Genomic DNA, 26,347 nt, shown 5'->3' with positions numbered 1-26,347 from the left:
CGGTTAACCTCTTAACCCCCACCTGAACAGAGCACATTTTCTCCAGGTTGGCTTTACCCAAATCTAAAAGCTTCCTGAACAAAGTGTCAAAATAGCAACAAAGGGGACACGAAAATGGAACAAAAGAGCGAGAAATACGCAACAAAAAAGTGACAAAAAAAAGTGACTACAACGCCGCAACGTGAGGATAAAGATGCATTTAGATGAGTTTTGTAGGTCTTAGCTTTCAAATGATATGCTATAGGCTGTGACCTTTTAGATCTGGATAAAGCTGAACTGGAGAAAATGCGCTCAGTTAAGGCGGGGCTTTAGAGGTTAAACAACAGTAACAAAAGTATTTTGAACACAAAACTTTGCCTTTAAATCATCCTCAACAACCTCGAGGTATTGGGGTACACAAAGTACAAATAAGGTCCAAGAGGTGCACGAGACAAAAAAGTATGGCAACCACTTATTTAAATGACATCCTATCCTTTCTTCTTTCTTTGGTGTTTAACAATTACGCAGAAATCTACAATCTAAAGTATTCTGTCAGCATCACGTTGGTAAGTTTCCTGGCAGCTGTCAGTGGTTTTGAGCTCCGTCGTCATGATGCCACGCCCCCCCTAGCTCTCCAGCGCTCACATGGTGCTCGCCGATTGGCCGACGGGCGCTGCCAGTCACCGCCCGCCCCCCCGCCCCCTCGCCGTGGTTTCCTGTGTGCGCCGCGCTCGCTCTGTCTGCGGAGTGTCTTCGTAATGGACAGCTGCTCCACTCCTCAACTTTTTCCCGGAGACCTCACCGCGCTCTGCACTCCCCCCGCCGCCGCCGCATCCACCCCGACACGCGGACATGGACCTCTAAACCGCCGGATCTGACTCCGACCCGAGCGCTTCACTTGAGCTGTTTGAATTTGTTTTATTTTGTTTGAGTTTTTTTGTTGGAAGGAAGAGGGCAGAGGGAAAAAATGCCAGTGGCAACTCTTTTACCTTTCACCACGACTCCTAATCGGAAGTCCGCCAGCCCGACCTCCTTCAGGTTGACGGAAAAATTCATCCTGCTTCTGGTCTTCAGCGCTTTCATCACGCTGTGCTTCGGGGCGATCTTCTTCCTGCCGGACTCGTCCAAGCTGCTCAGCGGAGTTTTCTTCCATTCCGCCGCCGTGGAGACCAACACGCGCACCAACCCGGAGAGCAACAGCGACTCCGGTTCGGCCGCGAGTAACAATAACAACAACGACGAGAAGGTCCTGGCCAAGATCAGGAAGGACCACGAGAAAGCCCTGCTGGAGGCGAAGGACACGCTACAGAAGCGGCCCGACGAGATCAAGCAGGACATTCTATTCGACAAGGAGAAAGTTGCGCAGGAGAAGAGCGCGGGGCTCGGCGGCAAGGATGCCAATCATTTACCTATGGTCGAGTACCAGCGGCCGCCGGGGACCACGGGGCGCGAGCCGGTCGACGCGGAGACCCGGGAGAGACGGGCCAAAATCAAAGAGGTAGGTACAGAGGGGGGGTGAGCTTGTGTAATTACGCGCATAATCCCTTTCACCAGACCTGCCTGCGAACTGTCAGGCACTGCAATGCGTGTACTTCCTTATTTAGTGACTTTTACGCCAACTTTTTTTTAACCTAGTATCCACGCGTCTGATATAAACTGCTTATTTATTTATTTTCCAAAATGACTGTTCTGTTTCATTGTGCGCTCGACTATTTCCTGAAGTGTCACGTAACCCGCAGTTCACCCAGCAGCGCCAAACCAAACACTGGCTACGTTGCGTAATGTTGTTGGACCGCGTGGAGTAGTGTATAGAGAGACACGATACAATGGTATGCGTCTCGGGCCTGTAGGGAGGGTGAAGTGCGAGGCTATTACAGGGAGATAGTTTCCATAAGCGCACAAAAAAAGGAGAGGAATTTCTGCCCCCCCCTTCCCCTCTAGGCTAGAATACCTGTCTTTCAAGTTTCCAATATCGGTCCACACAATAAAGGGCCTCAGGGTTTGAACGTGCCACTCCACAAAAAATAAAAGACGAATTTGTCGTGCGTAACTCCATCCTGTAACCACAAAATGGTCTTACTGGCTTGTATAAACTTGCCCAGATTCAGTTGTCACGTGTCAGATGCCCCTGAGAGCCAAACACTATCAGTTGGGGAAGGGGGGGGGAATACCAACAGTTCGTAGACAAGACATTCATTGGCAATTTGTTTTGAGGAAATCGAGCTTTCGGACGTGTGCAGTGGTTTTGGATGACTGTGCACTGTTTGGTCTTTTTTTTTTCGAGATCCGCCTCCTCTTCTGCGGTTTGAGTTTGGGAAATGTGTTCTCGGGTAAAATATTAGCGGTAAGGTCTTCCAGTAAATTACAGCCTCTCCTGTGTTATTGAGTTTTTTGTGTCGGCGAATGCCCATTTTCTGTGTGCCATTCAGCGCCGATGCAGAAATGAAATTGATGTACAAGGTCTTTAAAGCTCCTGTCTGGTTAGTTTTCAATAGCAGGCATAGCATTTCATAAGACGTGTCCGTACCAATCTGTCTCCACATTTCGGAGAGCCGTCTGGCCCCGAAAGTAGCCTGATTGGAGTGCGTCTTGTCTGAGAGGTGTCTCTGATAGACTGTTGTTTGCCTCGGAGTGTGTGCCGCCCGCTCTTCTTTTCCAGTCAATGAGCTGGTATCGACCTTTTATTGAAAATCGCTACGGAATCGGCGGCCCTCGTCTGACCGGAGCTGATATGAAGCAGGTCGGGTGATGGCTTTATTAAACGCCCAGGAGACATCGGTGTCCATGAAGTTGAAATCAATATCTCTTGGCACTGTTTTGCAAGCATGTTTTATTCATTCCCTTGAGTTAGGGCTTCGCAATGTGTGGAAGAAATGGGAAAATCATGACTGAAACACACTTTTAAGGCATCGTTTTTGTTTCAGGATTTACTGGCAAAGCAGACTCCCAACTAGCACAAGCGCTATTGTTCACTATTTGGAAACTTCTCACTTTACGCAACACAAAGGTTGGCGAACTCGATCCGTTTCCAACTTTCTGTGTTTACCAACGAGATCGCTCCGCCCTCCCTTTCGCCGTGATATAGGCCAACCATAGATTTCTCATCCCACGGCATAGATCATCAGACACAAGGGCATTAGATATTCCATTTAGTCATGCCCCGCTGCTTGAATTAAAGAACGATCCATATCGGCTCATATTCTCGGCACACACATCACGTTTTTATTTTTTATGTGAACTGCATACGAACCGCCGTTTGCACATGGATCATTGTTGCCGCAGAGTTGTAAAGGTTGGATTGGCTCTTTTCTCCTCCTGTGCTGTAGAAATTTGAATACTTTATTTATGTTGTTTGCATAATTCATCAGAACCCGCTCCGAGTACGAGCCTCTTGCTTGTTTTTATCCTGATATGTTTCTTGGGCGCAGTGGAGATTGTAATGAGAGAAATGAGGGTGAACAAACAACTGGAACCACATCACAGGGCAGGGGGCAACCCAACATGCGTAGAAACATGTTGCACCCTCTAGATCTTTTCATTGTTTTCTAAAGGTAAACCCTGTGACCAGCTGCCATTGTCAAAGCCGCATCCTGCCTATCCTTGTCAACACAACGTTTGCCTTACAAAGACAACACCACCGTCCCTAGTCCCGATACGATGGAAAGACTTGGCGTTCATTCGTCAAATAAAGATCAAGGACTGTTTCACTTTCCACTCTGCCTCAGGGAAACATTGATGTGATTTTTATGTGCGTTCATGGTGTCAGCTAATGTCTTCACTCGGATGCTTTGCAAACCCAACTTCCCTTTGCTGAAAATGACAATTATGCAAGTCTCACACGCCTTATTACTTTCAGGCAATGTTAGAAGGGAAAGAGAAGTCGGCAGCACAACACAGTCTGAGGTCCTTACAGGTAAATGGGTCTGGTTATATTTCTTCAGATCTGCTAACTTGATACTGTCTTTTCAATAGGTTCTTTTGTAATCACATAAAAACAAGGAAACAATATTATAGGCAGAAAGGGAAGATGCAGCATTAAGAGGAAAGGATCCAAATGAGCAAAGCAATAAGGCTTGGCAATTTGGCAAAAGATGTTTTGTTTTTGTCTAATGGGCCTTCCTGACGCGTTCTTGCATAACTTAATAGGGGGTGTGCAAAACCGACTCTTTAAAGCTTTTTATCATGTTGCAATGTTGTTCCCTCATCGCAGAACATTTGTGTTACGAGCCACGTTTGAGTCATCTGTGATTGTTATGAGCAAATACGTTTAAAAAATGCTTTGAAAGCTTTTGCAAGTCGCTAAAGAAGCCTGATTTTTCTTTTGTTGCATTTCGGTGCTCTTCATTTGCCATGCATGGATATCCCGAAGGACGCCGAATTTGATCTTGAACTACTTTTGATGCATCATTTCACTTCCACTCTGTCTGTAAGTTATTTATTTCGCTCATTTAGTCTCGTATGAAACGATATGAGGCCATCATTTGACTTGTTAGATCGCTCTGTTTCCCCTTGATAGGAGATGGTCCCATTTGAGGCTGAGGGAGCCGTCTAGCTGCACCTCCTTCGGTGAAATTTAGGTCAATAGCAGCTCTTAATAGACTGGTCTCGAGCCTGTCAGTGAATGCATGGCAGCTTGGCTCTGAAGCAGCACAGTTTAAAAAGATCAGTTATGTTTTCATGCCAGTCTCCTCATTTACTTCAGTTGTTGCTGCAAAACCTTGATGGCAGTTTATGTAAAGCAATTAATCCCTGTGGTGTTTACCCATAGAAATAAAAAGAAAGTATTTTTACTATAGCCGTGAGCATTAGCCATCACCCTTCGCAAATTATGAATGATCCAGATGTTTTCAGCTGTTGCCAAGCCATCGACCAGACATGGGTGTGGTCAAAGCTATAGAATCATTAATGAATGCATAGACTAGAGATGCATCAATACCAAGAGACTTTCGTAAAAGTGGTTGCTGTGAGTGAAAAAGAGAATGTTCCTCTTTTCCCCATTTCAATGCCAATGAAATCCTGTCTTGTCTTGTCGTGATGTTTTCAGATCAATCATCAGTTTGATCTTTTAACAAACTAATGGAAAAGCATTTAACAAGGATCACTGGACTTTTCTCCACTTAATATCCTCGGCTACATGACAGGCTATATTTAGGTTACATTAATATAAACAACTCCCATAAAGTGATCTGATCATTACAAATACTTTATGTCAGATCAGTTCTTCTTTAACAGCATTTCACCAACTAAAATACAAACACTTGGCCAGTCCAGCAGTGACTATTTTATTTTATTAGGCTACTTAAGGTATTTCTATCATAGTTTCTGATTAGCATGTTCCCGCTAGCTTTAGCATGTTGTTGCTAGCCGTGACATTTTGCGCGGCGATAAAAAAATAAAAAAAACGTTTGCGGAGATTAGAGCCCATGCCTATCTTCTCTTAGATTTCGTTGGTGAAAGTTGTGTTTTTAAACCGGTGTGAGCCAAAACTGGTATTGGTTCAGTATCAGATATTTGTAGCCGATACCCGATATCGTGTTTTTTCCAGTATCGTAACGGTGCATCCTTAGAACAGATCTTTTGAGGATTTACCTTAGATACACACAAACGTATAAAAGCGGCCTCTGAGTTAAATGCTAACTCGTATTCAGTCAAGGTTTTGCTTTCTGTGGGGTCAGATACACATCCAGTAGCCACAATAACCTGGAATGTTCCGCAGTGTGGCTTTAAGTTAAGTTTCAGTTTCAAGTCTTGACTTTCCTTACAAGTCTGTTGTTGTGACGTAGCAACATAGAGTATACTCTGTAATGTAGCTTTTATCTAAACTATACCAACCAGTGCGGACAGAGAAAGGGATGTGTGACTTTTCGTCGAATAAAAATCCCACTTAAGTCTCAGTTTGCATCGCGGTTATTATTAGTGCCCACACACAACGGGCCGTGTTTACATATCAAAGCCACGTGGTCCCCGGCCTGACGCGCATAATGCTTTGTAATGCCTCCATCACTGTAGCTTAATAATTGACAACACGCAGGAGCTGTGATCACGCGTGTACACAGACTGAGCACCGTGTAACCCGGGGCCATAGTAATTGCACAGGCTGTACCCGCTGTATGTGACATTTCTATGGAGAAGCCCCAGCAGACTGCTCCAGATTACAAGCTGCCAACGCTGCTGTGTCAGCGTCAAAGTCACATCCAGAGTCCAAAATACAATGCTCCTTATTATCAGAGCGCTCTCAGGCTCACACGGCCTCTATAGGGCTCAGTATAACCCTGTCACACGCTGTTCCCTCAGCGCTCTAAGTCAGGCCTGCACGATTTGCAGAAATACATGTCATTGCAACTTATCTGACGAGTTTATGTTTGCAAGTTAAGATTCTGTTCACTATGCATATTTTTAACGCTTTGAAGAGAATAACATTTAAGAAATAGATCAAAATTACAACAAGAATCACACATTTTAAGTATGCTAAACCATAGCATAATGTAATGCACATCAGGGCTGCACAATATTGAAGTAACGATGGCAATAACGATATTATTGCGATATTTCAATTCAACACAATATGTTTGATTCAAATTAAACAAATCTTAAGTTTTCATCTTGCAGAAGTAGAAAAACAGGATCAAAACTAGGGCTGAAAGATACACTGTATCGATGTCAAGATATGAACATTCAAGATATCAATATCGCAAAAGACAAATATATCGGTATCATATTTATATCATGATATGAACATTCATAATATTAAAATTGGAAAAGCAAGATATAAATGATGTAGATTTTCATCAATAAAACTGCCACCCCTAATAAAACTGCCACCCCTAATCAAAACAAGGGTGAACTTTAACTAAATTAGGAAATGTTTAACTACAACTGAACTTTAACACATTTTTTAGTTCTGTTCATTGTTTTTTTGGCTGATGTGTCGATCTCAGTCAGATGAGGGCTTTAGTGATGTTGTGATATATTGTGGCTTCTTGCGATATGGATATTGCATCACCTAATATCGCGATACAATAGTTTTTCGATATATTCTAATATACGTAATTATGAAATACATAAATAGACCCCATGGAGTGCTTTATTCTTTGGATATTACACTGCGTTCAAATAGCTCTACATGATATTATCTAGCCCCAAATCAGACTTCCCTCGGGGACAATACGTTTTTTAAATATCTTTTATTTTTGAAGTATTGCCTTAGTTATATTTTTGTCAATTCCAAATATAGACTTATTTGGACCATATTTGGAATGATCTTTTCTTTTTCACATTTCATACAAAGACAGCATTGCACTCGACTTGGGTCTCTGCAGACTTAAGCTGGTCCACGGGGCAGTACCATTGAATGTGGAACAAATTGCTTCTTTTCCCACTAAATTGACAATTAGAGAGGCAATTCGCAGCCTGAAGCTACATCATTTCCCCCCAAAAAAGTCTAACAATAGAAACCGTTATGAAGAGGAACATATTCTATCATCACATGAGCCTGATTTTCGGGGGACGAGCTTTATAACTGGACAAATGACTGAATAAAAGCTTCTGTATTTGTGAATCTAACAAACAACAACAACAACGCAGAAACAGGATGTGTGACTTTCTGGGCAATGCCTCTGACGTGAATAAAAATCCGGTGAAATAACAACACCGCTGTGATACCACTCTGGAGTTTCGAGCGATACCAAATTCTCCCGTGGTCTCCTTCACTCTGAGCTGCCCGGTCTTGCCCAGAGAGCGCCACCCTGGTGCATTTGTGATGGACAGAGGACACAACAGACATCAGGGGCCACTCAGCGCGGGATAAACGGCTTGTTGTGAGGGAGCAAGCACACGCACACACACACACGCTCTCCACAATCGGCGAAATCTGTTTGTCTGCACCAAAATCAAAGGCTCTCTTGAGATTGCCTCTCCACGGACACTCCCCGCATTGGCCGCTCTGAAAGGCTTTGACGGCAGCGGTGCCAGAGGGGGGTCATAATGAAAAGCTTGTCCAATAAACAGAGGTAGATAGGAGCGAAGTCTCTGCCTTTATGTCCCTCTGTTTGCATTTACGCACTGCATCTCTGTATGTGCTGGAATAGACTTGAAACGCAGGCTCTTACTTCGCTAAGCAGGTGTTGTCTGGACTGGATCATGTTTCAAGTTAAAGGTTGTACGTCCCTTCTTCACCGGCGTAATAGGTCTGCTCAAAACACAAAGAAACATGCCGCAGATATATGCTCCTGATAATCGGATTAACACCAATAATGCTGTTTTTGCAGATAGTTATTAAAGTGAAGCCTTTGGATAAGGATCTTCTGTATAAACCTAATGTCTGGCTAGCAGCTGTTGAAGTAAACAGCAGCATCTCCATGAAGACGAGCTGATAATGTCCTGCTCTAACCAGAGTTATTTTGTCAATACAAACACCTGGGGTAAAATTCATTGACTGAGAAAATGTTATTCTCTCTACAACAAAGAACAAAAGACTTAACCTGTTGATGATAAGAAAACAGCATAAACCAGCAATACAAGTAAGCAAAACATGTAATACTGCATTTGTTTGTTTCTTGACTAGAATAGCTTCCTCCATTGAAAACGGCTTTGCTTTGCTCTGTTTAATGGTTATGTGTCAGGTGTAGTGTTGTGAGGAGTTTCCATCTGAAAGCACTTGCTGGTTTAAAAGGCCTTTCATGTTCTCCAAACTATGCACCGTTTGGTCGGACAGGTTACTGAAACTTTCCAAAGAATCGTCCTCCTATAATAGGAACGTACTCATGGTGATGAGCTTTCCTACTTTGCTTTCAGCCTCCTCCATAAAACACAGGGTACAGAAAAACAGAGTAGGCCTATTCACCTTCTTCCGGAAGTTTGCATTGTGGCAGTTTTCAGGCCGTGCAGAGAAAGGCTGCAGTGTTGACAAATGAATAATGGACATTTTACACAAATCAGTCTACTAAACATCAGATTTTCGCTTCTAACTTCACCCTGTTTGGAGAGGAATATGTTGGGAGAGGCCAAATGCTATGCTAACATCTTTGGTTGTTTTACGTGACTGAGCGCACGCGTGAAGGCCAGACAGGTACACATCAGCTCATCTAAGCTCAGGTAAGAACATATAACAAACCAGTGGCCTGTTCCTTTAATGAACAGACTTCATGCTCTACCGGAAGTGCCAATACAAAGGGAGTATCGATCCGTGGCAAAAAGAGGCAAACGTTGGCAGGGTGGAATAAGGTGAAGAATAACAATTGTAAGCACATCAGTTTTGAGAATCTTGTTGAATCCGTTTTGTGGGTGTGGTTGCCTCGCCTTGACACCTGAATACTGATGGTATCAGTATCAGTTATGCATCAGTCAGTGTGCAGAACTATAACAACATAATGTGAGATCAGGAAGTAATCATATCTCTCCATTTATGTATTTAATAAACATCTTGAAGTCTGACACTAAAACAATTCAAAACAATTTTTACTCTGATAAAGTCTTCACTCAGACTTATAGAGAGCCTGTATCTTTCTGTTTCATGGCCTTTTGTGAAGGTTAAAATGCAGCACAGCCAGGAAAGAGAGCAAAGGAATGGCTCTAAAAGTGCACTGAGTCTGAATAGTTTTCATAATAATAATCGTAATAGCATTGGCTCCCACTTGTACTGCAGTTGGATAAGCTTTTTAAAGTGCCACAGAGTAGTCAATATCCCTTCACTCCATATTTGGGGGCATTAGCAGCCATTGTAGCCAGTGCTGCCCTGAGATAGAGCTGTGCCATCAGCCTCTTCGACCAACACAACTGTAGAAAATGTATTTTTTCTTGACACAATGACATTCCTGCGAGCCCTGGCGTCGCCTCACACTCTCAATAAGCAAAACCCCTGGAACGCACCTCATTTGCGACGCATCACTTTCAGCGGAACAAAATCCCTACACATTTCTAATTACACCGCAGCCTCGCCTCCACCGCTACTGTACACGTTTACCCCCTCGCTGCCTGTCCGCGAGCGCCCGTGTACGTCTCCGCGCGTCTCCAAAGCGATGAGTCGGCGCTTGTTCACTTTTAAAGTATGCTGATGAGATGCAAATAAGCAGCCGTACGGACAGAGCAGTGTTTGCCGTTCGCTCTTTCCTCTCGCACCCCTCCTTCTCTTATCTCAAAGCACGATCGCTCCGCTGCCTGTCTGCTGTCAACCCTGTCACTGAGTCATTTTATATCTGTCTCCAATGCGCCCGAGACACATGCAGGGAGTGTTAGGCGTTCAGAAACTTGTGAATTGCAGTCCAGTCACACAAAAAAAAAGGCGACCGGGGAGTTAAAAATGAAACACTTTTTTGTTTTTTTTTCATTTGCTATTTTTTGCCAACAGTCCCCCCTCCCTCCCTGTTCTCGTTCCTTGATGCAGAGTGGCTTTTGAAACCATTTCCTGGTGTAATATCTTATTCAGGCTAAAGAGATAATTCGTGTTTCAGGATAAATAATGTATGGATCTACTTCTTTTCTTTCGAAGGACAGCTGACGCGCACCTACTAAGGTTTCCAGAGCAGACCCGCCAGCTGGGCAGGTTAATAGTCTTTTGGCAGCAACAGTTATGGACCTAAACATGTCAGAGAGTCAAAACAATTTGTCTACCGAAGCCAGAGATGGACTATTGTGAGGCGTTTTATCCATAAAGGTAATGTTTGTAGGATTTGCGCTTTCATAAACGGCACTACGACTGAACTTGGCTGCCGTCAGAGACATATTGACGTTTTATACAACATGTTTTCCTGATTTGTAAGTGAAGAATATACGGGGCATAATCTGGCAGCATGGATAGATGTTTATAAAATGCTCACATAACGTTTGAAATTTATGATTCAGGCGAAAAAGGAAAATATCTCAAGCATGCCGACAGTGCGAAGTGAAGCATCGTTTTATTGCAGATGTGGCATTCCTGGATTTCCCGTGTTTGGGTGTTTTTTTTTCCAGGTGCCGCCTCCTCCTGTCAGGAATCGAAGCAGTACGCAAAATCCGCTCGGTACTTTCATAACCCACACCTCAATCTTACACATCGTGAACCTTTTTATAAGAAATACTCAATCCCCTCATGGCTTGCTCTCCGGGAGGACGTCTGAATTCACGGGAAATCGACAAAGATTTGTTACTATTATATAAGTTAACTTCCACATCCCGAAGACAAGAAAGAAAGAAAAAAAAGCCTCTCTTAAATCGAAGCGCCTCAGCAACAGCCGTCTGCGGCAATTTCTCAGGTTGTCTCGCGTCGGCTCCATGAAGACAAATCACCGCTCTGGTTCGGCTCCTAAGGCCAGTTCTCCTCCAGGACTACAGCGCTTAATGAATATTGTAGCAGTGTAATAAAGGCACTGTAAATATATAGACCCATATAGCCTGTTGCCTGTACGGATTTGGGTATTTCAAATCCTAGCCCATGAGTTGTTGCGGGGGGGGAAGGAAAGTGACTCTGGTGTTACTTATGAGGTCGTTATGTCTGCCCACTCGTATCTCTGTATCTCCGTTGATCCGTGGTTCCAAGCCTTTCCACAAGCTACATGGCTGATGGCGATGCCCGTGTCCCATTCTCCACAGGAACGGCATATTAAGCTTTACTCTCGATTTTCCCTATCCGACTCGGAGGTTCGCGCTGTAGTTTATCGCCGTGACTGTGTCCACCCTGCGGGCCTCCATTCCTGCTCATGCATAACCACTGAGCATTGATTTGGAAGAAACACTCGGCTAAGTAAATTATTTGGATCATTATTACCATTGCGGCGGATTTGTGCTGTGGGGTCAAGGAATGGGCAAGGCTGGGAGCGGGAATAGGGGAAGTAGCGCAGTGACCATCGACTGGGCATTAGCCTCTGAGTGAGACTGCCTCCGGTCATAACACGAGGAAAGGGAAAGCAAAGTTGGTCGTGCAATTGTGCAATTCAAATGACCTGGATCTGCCTATTGTTGTGTCGGCAAACCTTTCAGATGCTGTTGTTTGACTAAAGTCTGCACTGGGCTGGAGTTTAAATGATCATGTTTGAACTCTTTGGTTCCAAACCCTTTATTCTGACTCCAGTCGATGAACAATTTCCCCGTCAAGTATCTTTGTAGCCACAACAATGTAATATGAAATAACTGATGTAGTTACTATGATCTACGCTTAAAACCCTCACACTTTTTTCCCCTTCTCTCATAGTCGCCAACGACAGCCATGTGTTATAAAAACATTTGTGCCTGGATCTGAAGAGGCTGGAATAGAGATCCTCCGTCCACTGATCCTCCGTTCAGTGAAGGATTCTTTCATCACAAAGATGGCCTATTTCACTCCTCTCAAACAGTGTTTTCCCTTTGACTAAAATTTGGAGCTCGGTGTCATTAAGCCTCTGGCAACTTGATGCCCAGCTCAGCCCAGCTCAGGACAGTAAGGAATGTAACCAGCAGATTTGTTGTAAACAACAAAGCGAGTCTGACTCCTCCCACAGACAGTGTCTGCTCTCGTCAACCAACAAGATCCAGTCTCCAGAAGAACTTCTGAACTGAAGAAGGTTCTTGGTTGAGAGGCTAAATATATGCGAAGCAGCGTTTGAGATCTTTTGCTACAGTAGCATGGATAATCACTTCTAAACATTTGTATGTGGTTGTATGCACTTCCATTGCATTTAAATACCCACTGGGCCATGCCTTAGGCCCATGACTACAGGGATAGCCTGCAGCCTCAGTCAAAAACCCTTGAAGTTCAATCAACACTAATGTTGCATCATCCTCTGCTATTTATTTCCAGCACATTACATTTAGCCCATACTACATAGTTGGTACTTTATCGGAGCCTCTAAAAGCCTAAACAATGCCCGTAACGTTGCTTGCCTAAGCAGTAAACATCAATGATGTTGCTTCTCCAGAATGTCGACGGCGGAGCAATTGCGAGTCAAGTATCTATTTTCTCTGCGCTTTAATTTGTGCGTTATGATGCATGAAGGTGGCAGGTGAAGCCTCTTATACTCAGATTAATGTTTGCGTTGCTCAGCACGTGCTACTTCCGCTAAATTGATTTACTGTCCGTGTTATGATACTGCTGCTCAGGCTAGAAACAAAGTCATTGCAAACTCAATGGACGTTTATAGCCTGCTTTCAATCTCCTGGCAAGTTTAGCCGTCCTCGTCAGTCATTGGACAGTGTCTGCAGCGTAAACTAGACAGAGAAATTAGTGCCCAGAAAAGCCAGCTAAATGAAACGCCAATACCAACCCATCAATAATGCTCCCAAGCTGCATCCGTTTGAACTAGTTTCTCACCTCGTCTCAGAGCTTGTTTTGAAATGCCTCCAGAGAGCTCACAGTGCAACCAGCTACGACATATGCACTTCGGCTTTCACAAGCTTCTTGTCCAAAGAAATGCAACACAGAAACAGATGGATGTTTCTGAAGGGACGGAATCAAAGGCAATTCCAGCTCAAAATGTCCATCCACTCAGCTTTTACATCGCCGTGCAGAAGGCCCTCTTGACCTGCAAAAGCTAATGGACTAGGCAAGTGCACTATACTCTTTACTCAAAGGTTTCTGCCCCAGATCTAAATGTGTTATTTTAGCTGCATGTGAGGGCCCCTCAGCCATTGCCAAGATATATCTTTTTCAAAACTTGGTCCATTGAATCATTGACACTTGCTTGTGGAAATATGCTGTTTCTGATGCAAGAAGGAAGTGGTTTGCGTTTTGAGGGAAATGTACGCAGTTTCCTGAAATGTTGAACCAATCATGCATTTGGTTGCTTTCTAGAGGGAACAAAGTGTGTTCATGACAGAACCATCGACTTAGCTGCTGCTAGCTGAATGTGTATGTAATGTGAAGCTTGTTTTCATTATTCATAACTTGTCCATTCCGATACTACTAGTTTGCTCCAGGGCGATTTTTATTGTCTCAATTAATCCATTTGTCCACTTCAAGTTAGAAAAGGCCTGTTTGACTTTCATTAGTGAATAAACATGGTTGTGTTTTGTGCTTATTGTATTAGAATGCACACATTTGACACTTCTATTCTATTGCCGCATCAAGTAGCAGTGCATGGAATGTGAAATATTCACTCTTCAGTATGAAATATGTATATGCACTTAATACGGAGCATATGACAAGAGAAAGTTATTACAGACATAGTAGTATTTGTATCTTTTTTTTTACTATTTTAGCTGCGTTTTTATTCATCAAAGTTTATAAACGTCCTTTTCACGGATCTTAAAAACGGCTTGTTCTGCAGCCTTTATGCATGTTTTAAACAAATCTCTACACGGCGACAGACCCAGTTTTATTTGCCTTTTTGTAAATATATAGAAACACTGGGGACTTGTTTCCTCTGTACGTGACAATTTGTGGTTGATCTGAATAATAATGTGGGAGCGGTTTCATATTTAATGAACCACGGCTGCCATTGAAACGTAGCTTTACTTGTGAAGTCGAAAAACAAAGCCGGATCCTTGAGTGTTGTCGAGCTCTCAATACTGAACGAGTTCTCACTTTCCCCGACTTTGTTTTTGCGCGAAGCGACTTCACAGCGTGCTTCATAATGAGAGCGAGTTCGGAGTTTGACAGTGTTTTTAAGGCCATGGACAGACTTGGTGAAGGATAAAGCGAGGATGCGGTGGAGGTCCCGGCTCGAGAGTCTTCTAAGGCCTGTGCGCTCCTCTTCGGATCATTAGCTTCGGCGTTGGGATTGCAGCGCTATTAGTATTCCTTTTGCGGCAGACAGTGATATATGCAGAGCAGTGCGTCTCGCGGACAAGCCCACGGCGGACACACACATGTACTGTAAAATCTATGAGCCAGATGCTGCTCTCTGGATTTATTTTGTTGTGCCATAGGGGGAACACAAAGCTTTCCTCCCCATTTTCAAGGCCCATAATCCATCACCGGACCCCAATGATTTGCTCACATGCCGCTAGCTGAAGTGAAAGTTTGTATCCTGGCCATTTGTCTTATCTTTAGAATATTAAAACAATTTAAATGAGGTACCCAACACTTCCTATGGCTCATTTTTTTTTTGCTTTTATTGTTTTGTTTGTTTATTTGGTCGGGACGGTGCATGTTAATGAGCACACATGGGACTCATGCATGTAAACACAACCACTAACTGCTGCAACACCGTGCCGCCCTTTTATACCCACTGTACGCCTTTTGTTCTTTAAAATATTGTTATGACTTCTAGATTTTAGGCCAGACCCCTTGACTATGTCGTCTAAACTGATATCCCTGGGTTATCATTAGAGGTCGACCGATACGGGTTTTTCTAAGGCCGATGCCGATTTTTGGGTATTTTTATTGGCTGATACCAAAATGCACAACGAATGAACAATGTTTTTTCCAATTGTCTGGTCTATAATCCTGTAAAAACATAAATACATGGCCACTCCAGCAGTTTATTTTACTACTTTGGGTAATTCAATCATAATCTCGGTCCCAGCTTTAGCATGCTGCCGCTAGCATTAGCATACTGTTGCTAGCTGCGGTATTTTGCCCGGCGATCCAAATTATAATTGCGGAGGCTAAAACTAGGTTAGAGATTGGATTTTCCTGGTTTTGTGCTTCAAAATGACATGCAGCATGCCCGTACTGACTGAGGCCTAGGAAGTTGGAGGAGGACTCGTTTTAAAGCCCTGAATTCGCTCATTCCAATGCAAAAAAAATGTCTATCACTTTCGGAGATATTGGCTTTTATTGGCGCTAAATTGGCTGGTAGCCGATATTGTAGAATCCCCAAGTAGTATATGCCCGATATTGGCCGACCTCTAGTTATTACATTAGTTTTTTATTTTTTTTATTTGACTGCTTCTGGACAATGGGGGCCTGCTCTCTGACTCCTTTATCTCAATTGAAAGGCTGTTATAAATGCAAGCGTCTCTCAGCGTCGATACTTGGCTGCAACACGGCCCCGCGTTTACAAGCTCGCTACGGCTGTGCCTGAATGCATCACTGTGGCAGGCATTCGATCAGCTGTCAGACAAACATTCAACAAATCCCCCAAAATAAATTGCAAATGGGCTTGATTTTTGTGCCGTCTGACACTGGCCGGGAGTGGAGCCAGCTCTCATAAGTTTGTGCACACATCTGGTGTTCTGGAACGGCGCGATGTATCAGCAGCAGCACCATGTCACTTTCCGCGTTAAAGAGACAAGCCAACGTCTTCTGTGCACGGAGCCCGGGAAATGTTTTTGCCCCGCTGATCCGTGTTATTAATGTTCCAAATACTTGTGTAAGTAAGTGTTCTATATCCCATAGACTGACTCCTACAGAAGCGGTCGATTTTCTCTAAATGTAGCCTGCGCTGTGTTTTGTGACTATAGCTGATGGAGGAAGAGGCGGCTGGATATTCAATATTAACATGTCCCGGGCTCCGAGGGGGTTACGGCTTGCTGAATCGCTCTGCCTAATCCAATTCAGTCTAATGCCTACAATCAAAGGCTGTCAATCACATACTCCATTTATTTTTCAATCTTCCTTTCGCGTTTTGTGCCTCCATTTTCCTTGTGAGGACCAGCATTTTAACACCCGCCGATGCCTGCTGCATATTGTATTCAGATGGACCTGTAACCCCTCAGTGGGAAGGGAAATTTAAAGAGGCATTGGAGCTTGTCTGGCTGTCCTTCAAGTCTCAAACCAAGCAGGCACAAAGGTAGGGATTCAATTTAAAAGCTATTTCATAAAGGGGAAAGACGGTTTAATGGTTTGTATTAGTATAGTATTTAAGTACTTTCTTTGTTCTTGATAAATCCATTTGAGAGTTGAGATAGAGCAATGTGGAGTACAGCTGGTTCAGTGGAGCTGGAAGATGAAATATCGACATTGCAAACATTTATAAAGGATGTGGTGGAGCTAGAACTCAGACAGAGGACAGAAATACTGGCCATAAACCTCTGGACCACCTCTATATAAACCTGAAACAAGGGAGTGCATTAGCCCTGAACGTCCGCTTTAATGACCACGCGGCCATTACCGTCTGTCCTGGACTGACTGGCCATAAAAACCTGCTCACACTGGTCACTTATTGTTACAGCTTTATCTTATATTGACTCTTTGTATGTCACAAGAACACATCATTTTTAGAAAATATTTAAGGAAGGGTAAAGCAATGCATTACATACCATGTTGAATAAATAAAGTTCTTCTTTGTGGCTTAACATTAAAGAGAATTTGACACTTGCTCTTGAAACTGGTACAAAGCTTTGAGATGTTTTTTTCTATAGCTTTCTAAAACACTGGCCTCATTTTACTTTCTATACCGACTTTGTTTCATGTAAGTTTGTTCCGACTCTGTTCATATTTTTTTCTGGTAGTTTTCCCTCCAAACAGACGTGAAGCGGCCGGACATTTAGCTAAACTCACAGGGTCACGGCCGCGGCTGTTTCCTTTTGTGAGCCGCTCTTCAGCGCCGCTGTTTTTCCCGAACCCTCTCCGCTTTTCCTGTGTGGTTTGAACTCCAGCTTGTTGCGGTTTGTTTTGCTCCCCTTCTGTGTGATGTGGCGTGAGCCCGGTTCAATTTAGAGGCTGGAGAGGCAGGCCGTGTACACAAACTGAATTATTCAACCGCAGTCCTGCAGCTACGCCGGCGCAGAGCAAATGAGGAGACGCTGGTGACTTCAAACACCAACTACGGCATTTAGGTTGTTTTATGTACACGTGTTTAAAAATGATGATCTCTTGGTTTAAAGCTGACACATTTTAATGGCGCTGCACCATTGGGGGAAAATGTCTAATTGTGAGTATTGTACATATTTAATGATGGCTATAAGGTAGATGGATAAAGCCCGAATAAAGTGACTTCCCATCTTCCATTTGTGCCATAAACTCACCTGCCCCCAATATGCCTCCACAGCAGCAGTTGTTTTCTAATCCTCCCCACCCACTGTCCCGTCTTTGTTTAAATAAATACACTCCGAACGACATTGGAGGCCCACGGAGCACCCCAGAGGAGACGGCGCTTAACCTCTCGTCTGTGATTGCACCTCTGCGGAGATAATGGATGAGGCCCACCACTGCTCTGCTTTGCTGCTCCTGCTGCTCTTTACAATATGAATGGAGCAAGCCGGCCTCATTTGCCACGACGGCGCAGGGTTTACCTGGTCTGTTAAATGTTCTGTGAAACAAACCCGAAACAGCGGCGGAGATGAAGTGGCTGCTGAAAAGTGCTGACTAAACACAGCAACTTTCTCAAAGCGTTTGTAACGTGCATGGCTGTGGCTGGTAAAAAAAATGCTTTTGGGAAATTTATGGGAATTAGCAGGAATATAAACGGGGAATTAACATAATTGAACGTTGCCTCTTTACAGACTGCATAAGAAACTGATTTAATAGGAATACGTGAAATATTTATCACAGGAGAGGTGAAAAGCCTAGAAAAAATCATCTTCATCATGTCTGAGCACCAGGGTTTGAGGAGGACAGTGTTTTAGGAGTATGGCCAACAGAAAGAAGGGCTTTGGAATAGACTTATTTCATGTTAGTATTCATCTTTTATATATTTACGATGTTAGATGGTTTTAAGAGTCTGACATGTGTCGGTAGAGATTGTTCTTTAATTTAGATTTTTTTAATATATATATTTATTTATGTTTTTTTGTGTTGTTTGTAATGCCTTTATGGGGCCTCATACTGCCTTTATGGGTCTCGGTGGGCATGCCATTACATTACCATTACCAAGAGTCTGTTCCTGACACGGAAGGGGGCAGATCTTTGGAACTCCCACAGCTGTAATAGTTACAAATGGGGGACTTTTAACTTGTTTAGGTGGCAGAGAAGATTCATTGGACGACTGCCCAGTAAGAGACTTCCAGTGCAGGTCGGAAAGACCATTATTCTTATACCGGCTCACAATAAAGACAAAGCACAATTTGCTAAAGTAAAAAGGATTAATTTGCAATGTAATTTCTTGTCTTTGGACTCTATTGCTCTACTTTTATTATGTTTGACTCCAAATTTGGTGTAAACACGAAGAAACTGTTTTGAAGAAGTTCATTCAAAGTTGAAACACCTTTACTGAGCTGAAATGATTTTAGTCATCATGACAGAGAAACTGTTGGAGCTTGTGGAAGTGTCTGGGGAGGTGAAAGTCTTTTACAGCGACATCGTTTCAATTGAACCAGATTTTGTCCTTTTAATTTGGGTAATTTCTCTGCCACCAAAACAGTCAAATCCAAACTTGTTTTTTCCTTGCTACTTTTGGTGCACAGTTCAACTACCGATGTCAATGTAATGGTTGTTTAGCTAAGGCTTACACCCGTAATGATCGAGGAAGAGACAAATTGCGGTTTAATTTGCGTCTGTCAAAAGTCCAACATGGGCCGTCTCCAAATCCCACGTTGCCAATTCACGGTGATTGGTCGGAGAGTGCGTTTCCTGGCATTCTCAGCCGCCATCTTTGCCAATTCCGGGAAACAAATGAGTGATGCCGTCGTCTGGCTGTCTGAGATGTGTTTTATTCTGGGCAATTTTGAAGCGAGAGTGAAGCGGAGTAAAAAAAAAAAAAAAAAAATGAAAAAAAATCAATCGGTCTTTTACGAAGTCTTCATTAGTTTGTCTTTTTTGTCAAATGGCCAGGTCGAACGCAATTGGGCGGCTTCCTACAAGCAGGAGAAAGGTCAAGTCAATAACTGTGAGCAGCCTCTGATACATAGTGCAAAAGGGCGATGGAGTGTTCAGAACCTGTTTGCAGAGGGATAAACTACAGAAATGGGACGGTTTATACGTGATAAATCCTAGCTTCTGTTATTTCCAGAGCATATACTACGATTGGCTTATTGCAACCATTAGAATCACAGTTTCATTTTGATTAGTTAATTGTGAAGTCCTGTTTACCTGTTCAGGTTCAGCTGCAACAGGTAAAAGTTTGTCTGTCTATTAAGTAGATTCTGAAGTGTTTAGCTATACGCGCTGTGATTCCAACTCCGACTTCTTTTAGTCACGTGGCTGTCCCCCAGTGATACTCTGGATGTCGAGAGAACTCCTCCAGAAGAGAGCTCTGTCCACATAAGTAGATTATTGTGTATTGTTCTAATGTGGGGCAATTTGAGCCCAAGAATATGTTGTTTCAGTCTAAAAGTAACACGACTCCCTTCACTCATCATTTTAGCTGTGTCAAATATAAAAATCGCAAATCAAACCGCGATGCGTCCGAGAAATCGCAATTAGGTTCTTTGTCAATATCGTTTAGTCACTTTCACGTCTTCAGGCTATGAAGTGGCACCAAAAAAAAAGATCTCGGACACTGGGGAAGTTTCCCGAGCTCTTCGTCTCTTGTTCATCACTTTACAAATGGCAGCCGTTTACAGCAAAGACGCACTGAGAGTTTGATAATCCTAACACACCACAGTCATTCTTCTTCTTCTTCTGTTTGCCCCACGGAGGGAGATCTTGAGAGATTGTAAGGGGTGCCTAAAAAAAACAACAACAAAAAACAATCCCATCCAATTACTAGACAGATTCACTGGGTAATTTAAGATAACAGTTTGCCATTTTGGAGTGCAAAGAAAGGAAAACAACCACCACCGTCGCCGCTCGGAAAGAGCCAGGCACAACGGCTCAGACATTATTGTGAACCTTTCCTGGACCGGTCTGGCAATCTCCTTTTTAACAAAAAAAATGGCACAGGAGTAGCAATTCTGATAGCAAAATGTAAGAGTTTTCACTTAATCTGGATATACTATGAAGGAAAAATAACACTGGGTGGGGACAAAGAGTGATCATTATATTAAACAGACGAAGGCTTTGTCAGATTTGATCTACGGTGACAATAGCTTGTGTCTGTGGGTGGGGTGTGATTTACTGTTGGGGCGGTGCTGTGATTTACATGGTCTTGCTTACAAGTCAGGGCTAGTTTGGTGATTTAATCAGTAGTGTGACCATTAGCAATTCGCAAACGCTGAATGAGATGTAAATATGTGAACATTTCCCTATAAATACAAGCCGAAGCGAGAGATATTCTTAGGAAGCAGTGGACTTTATTGACATGGCGAGCGTGACCCTTCTGCGAGATAATGAAGTCAGCTCTCAGCCTATAGGCATTATGGATATTGTATTCATAGCTCCCATATAAACCAAGCCTCTCCGCTGTAGTTCATTGTCCACCAATGACAAATCCATCATTATCCGGCAGCAGGTCAATACACCCAAGCCAATACCAAAGAAATTTCCCACCAGGCCTTGCGGTTTACATGCTTTCTGGTCCTAACAAGCCCACGCCAGTTTCTGCTGACCTTCCACCGCCTGTGTCAGAAAAAAAAAAAACTACACCCCCAGTAGCCTGACTAGTGCTTATCCGAGGTTACGGGTTGTAGTAATGTGGTCAACGGCGCAAGGCTAGCAGGCGAACAACATCATACGCTCATCGATGTTGGCTGACAGGAGACGGGGCAAGTTCAGGAGACGGAGAAATCCATATTTCATGAAGACCGTTTGGTCGAGGCTCCGCTGTGGGTGTAAGTAAAGTCAAAGGGAAATCATTGTGTAACAGGAAAGATACTTCAATCACAATACTGACTGCTTTATCGTGCAGGTCGACCATTTTTTATTACGCGACAGCAATTGGGCCTGTTTCGAAGTGCGATTATCGATGCAGGTGGCGTCTTTGCAAATGCCTATATATGGTCATGTTTGAAGCAGTTGAGGGGAAAACAAAGAGGAGAGAAATCTAAACTTTCTGTAATTACTCCAAAACATATTCTCGATATAGTAGTTTTCTACCCAATAAAGACACAAAGACATGAGGAGCAAAAGTAGTTCAACAGCTCATATATAACGGAGAATGCTAACAGGATGCCAGTGTTAATTTCGTCGACTAAAATATTTAGTCTTAATTTTAGTCAAAGTGATATTTTTGACGACTAAAATTGGACTAAAACTAAATTAAACGTTTTTCATGAGACTAAAACTATGACTAAAATGTCCAGATATTTCAGTCGACTAAAATGAGAGTAAATAAAAATGAAAGGGAGAGACTAAAATCATCCAAACTTGTATTGACCGTCTGAAAGAGCCTAAGATCATGTAAATTCTCTGCCAAAGGATCAACTCTGAGCTTTGTTCATGTGGAGCAGCTCCATGAAGCAGAGGAACAAGATTAAATATGATTATAATGAATATTATCAATGCAAAGTTGACTAAAGTTGTCTTAAATTTAGTCCACTAAATCTACTTGCAATTTTAATCGACTAAAACTAGACTAAAATTGAAGATATTTTTTTGACTAAAACTAGACTAAAATCGAATTACATTTTTGTCAAAAGACTGAGACTAAAACTAAAATAAAATATGTTAACACTGCAGGATGCTTCATTTTAGCGTCATGCTACATGCTAATGCTAGCTATGACGGCTGTTTTTTTTTGCCTCTACTGAACAATCTGGTGTGAAAAAACATCCATTTGGGCCCGATTTAGACTTGACTTTATTTGTATTTTATAAATATGTTTATATTTCCCAAAACGTACTCCTTTCCCCCTCGGCTAGGCCACGCCCCTTTCCGTTGCTCTACTGCTGTAATAGAAGATACAATATACATTTGTCAAAGAGATTATTATGTTCCTTGATGTTGTAACCCTTTAGATCATGGAACTATTTCCAGCGGGTCACCATCCTGAACCATCTCCCCAGCGAGGTTCACTGTTGTAATACCTAGCTGGAGGATTAGCCTTTCGTGTGTGTATTTTGGGTTTGTTCATACAAAAGAAAAACATTTACAAAAGAAACAGTTATCAAAGAGAAGTTAGAAGTTTAGAGAAGAACTGCTTCATTTTGACACAGGATGAAAGATCGATTTGTACCAGTTTCACACCATTTAGCTTCCGTCTTTCATGTACTTCTCAAACTGTGGCTCGCACTAAGCGCTTTCAAGTTCACTCCAGCCCCGGTCCAGCACAACTGTCCAAAGCTCTTACGAGTATGTGCCTTGAAACAATAAAACTAATTGCCCACCTCTGCAATGGAGTGGGAGAGCTGCTTTTGTTCTCTTTTTCGGCTTTGAACCTCTAATAGTGAATCAGCTGAGTCTCCTCACATGAACTGCTGACTCATCGCGCGTTCTAAACAGACAGCTTCCTCATTTGTTTTACATGATACACAGCCTGTTTGTGTCACAGCGCATGGTAGTTACCCCTAAATGTTTTCTACGGATCCGCTCGGTCACTTTCGATCATTATTTCCTCTTGCCGAAGCTTCACGCAAATCACTGTAATGGAAAGAACGGTGCTTAAATCTTAGCTTTTTATTATTATTATTATACTAAGCCTGTGCCTCTTGCTGATGTGCTGGAGAGTGGAGATTTTTAATGTGGTTAAATAATTATATGGTGATCCATAGAGGTCTGATTTCCTCTGGAGCTTTCTCGTCAGACCAGAGTGCATGCGGTGGGGTTTATGAGACAACAAATCCACCATCATAATGTCTTAAAGGATCTATATCATGCTATTTTAGCCATTCCAAAGTTAAGTATAGGCATTTATATGAATGATTGTACCTCTACCGCTATTGAGCACTCATTTTTGTGATAAATATAAGTGTTTTCTGGAGGTATTTTTTAAACCCGGAAGACACAATGATTCGATTCAGTTAACTCCGCCCCCTCTCCCCGCACATACTTTACCGTAATATAAATAAACAGCAATAAGTGAAGATACTTCACAATGCAGTTATAAGGAGCTGACATCTGCAACACAGCTTCATAAATGGCTAACACACAAGCTAATACATGTTTGGATTGACTCACCGCTCTGGTCCATCGCTGTTTACATTATGGTACTTGCGTTATAAAAGTTAATTCACTTTGGTTCTGGCGAAGGTTCACCAAACATCCATCAGTGACAGTCACAGAAAAACAATATTTTGGTGATAGAATCCCGGAGGAAAAAACAACTTCAAGTGGCCTCTTCTTGAAAAAGGTTGAATAAACTCCCGTCCTTGTAGCCAAACGCGCTTCTTTTTCTCCGTCCGTGACATTATCGTTAGGTAAGAATAAAGAACAGGTGTGTCCAGTTATAACGAGCTCCATCTTCACAGCTGCAGCGCAAACATGACGTCTGTTCAGACGCTCAGGGTTTGTTTTGGCCACAGCTGACCTGGAAGCACATCGGGCACATCCTTTTTTATTTTTTTTTCCCAGACGTCGAGCACTTCCGTTCCGCTGTTACGACACAACTGAACACTCAGTCGTTCACCAGGAGAGGGAGGAGCAGCTGCTCAGAGAGCAGGATTCAGGAGGATTGCGGAGAGCTGCGTGAATGAAGCCACAAACCACTCTGGGGGTGTTTTTGATAGGGAAATAGCATAACAACATGGCTAAAAGCTCCAAAAAGTCGATTTTGCATGATATAGGACCTTTAAAGAAATGGCAAAATGGCAACTATCCAAAGTGCTCATGTACATTGCTCGTCGTAACTAGAAAGTCTAACCAGGAAGTGCTCTCCTTACCCATGTTCCTGCTTCATAGCTCAGCCTATCCCTCCTCCGCAGAGCAGCACCCCGACCAGGCCATGGTGAACTTTGAATAAGCCATTTTAGATCGATACAGTGGTTTGTAACCGTCAAAAATATAAGATGTTTACCCCCGCAACTGCTGTGCCTGTGATCTGAAAGTAATATTCACTTCGTCACATCCATGCTACAAAAGTGCAGGTGCTCGTGCCAAAGTTGGTTATTACGATGAAGAATATATCAATGATGATGAGCCTGGAGAAGCAGCATGGATTTTAAAACCATAAAGAGCTCTAAGATGAAGAGCACAGAACTGCAGTAAAGAAATATTTAGCATTTTTGAGATGAGGATGGCTCTAATTTACTACTACTACTAAAATGTACTTTAACTAAATAAACCACAACTCAATGTAAGCAAAGTAGGTCTGATTTTCAACAAAGAAGAAGGATTATAAAAAGGTTAAAAGCTCATACAAGTGAAGTTCGCATACTACTGCAAAACAAGACCCACTGCCCGATAAAACTGCACGGTGTCTGTGTGAGCTAGTGAGGCGGGGAAAAAAGGAGAGCTGGTAGTTGAGTTTGCAAACAGCACGGGTCACAACACAGGTTTATAAGCACAAATGTCAAAGCTTCAGAGAAATCCTTTCCTTTTCAAAGATTTCTTTCTGCACACACAGTGAAATGCGGCTGCAGAAAGCCTGTTTTCAGCTTAACTAAGTCAGCACACTGGGGAGCTGTGGCCCGGATAAAAGGTTCATCACAGTGGTAACGTCCTTAAAAGCTAATTTAACACTTTTCAACGACGCTCTTTACCGACGGAAACCGAGGGAAGCCATGACCAGATTCTGTTGTTGCTTTTTACCTGTGGAGCTGAAATATTAAACACACCAGCGCTCCCCTTGAACTCTTGTGCAATACTAAATTTATCTCATGTTCTCCCTAATAGCGTTACATAACAGTGCGATGGCCGGATAGTTCAGTGCTGAGCGTGGGGGAATAAAAAACAGGACTCTTTCTGCACTTTCAGACCGTAAAACAAATTATACCAACTCAGAGCAACTTTAAAAACTCATTACTGCAGTATTTTGTGTAGATGATGTATGAACTTTATTTATCCGCCATTGTTTGGCAATACGCAACTATTCGCCATCTAATTGAAATCACAATTCGTCCGGCAATTAGCAAATTGCAAAGGCTGCATTAATTCACGGAATGCTGCATTCCCTCTGCGGACAACAGCATCCCCCGTCTCCATTCTGACTTTTTTGCAAACTAGCGGAGAGGAAAGTTTGAATACACGTTGTACAATTTTGTCTTCAAGGCCAGAGCGATACGCAGGGGGCGCGTTTGTTTTTCGATCCAATGATGTGTTTTCATGTTATGAGCGAATCAATATAGCTTTTACTTCTCATGAACATAGGCAGGACAGACTTTTTAAATGAATCTATGATCCAACAAAAAGAAAATGAATGCTTTCTTTCTTTCCACAACAGTATAATTGAACACAGTATTCCATAGTCTTCTCCTTGATAGGGTCTTGATATTACGATTAAAAAGACCCAAGACAATAATGGAGACTGAGCAAAGTCGAGATTGTGATTTTGATAAAAAACGTTAATCAATTAGAATAACGGAGCCGATATCAGGAAAAAATACGATATCAGGTGTACAAATATCTGATAAACCGATACCAGTTTTGGCTCTCACCATTTTAAAAATTCAGCTTTCACCGACTAAATCTAAGTGAATATGGTCTTTTTGAAGAGTTTTTAACCTCCACAAACACTTTTTTTGGAGCGCGGTGAAAAATGCTAATGCTAACGTCAACCAATCAAGACTGGGACAGAAATGATGATTGGCTCACCTAAAGTAGCCTAATAGAATAAAATGGTTTGTATTTTAGTTTATGAAATGCTGTTGAAGAATAACTGATAACGATATTGATTAGTATGCACAA

General features: G+C 42.7%; 1 protein-coding gene across 1 annotated transcript in view; it reads left to right on the top strand.

Moving 5' to 3' along the window:
• Positions 1 to 902: 902 nt before the first annotated feature.
• The window catches only part of man1a1 (mannosidase, alpha, class 1A, member 1), a 142,290-nt gene continuing 116,845 nt past the window's right edge, over positions 903 to 26,347 (top strand). Inside the window, exon 1 of the mRNA XM_079572019.1 lies at positions 903 to 1,477. Within this exon, the coding sequence (XP_079428145.1) occupies positions 947 to 1,477 (531 nt within the window). The 5' untranslated portion in view covers positions 903 to 946. The remainder of the gene's footprint in view (positions 1,478 to 26,347) is intronic.

This window comes from Gobius niger (assembly GCF_951799975.1).
Source record: "Gobius niger genome assembly, chromosome: 15".
NCBI classification, from domain to species: Eukaryota; Metazoa; Chordata; class Actinopteri; order Gobiiformes; family Gobiidae; genus Gobius; species Gobius niger.
This window is presented reverse-complemented; position numbering and strand designations above follow the sequence as displayed.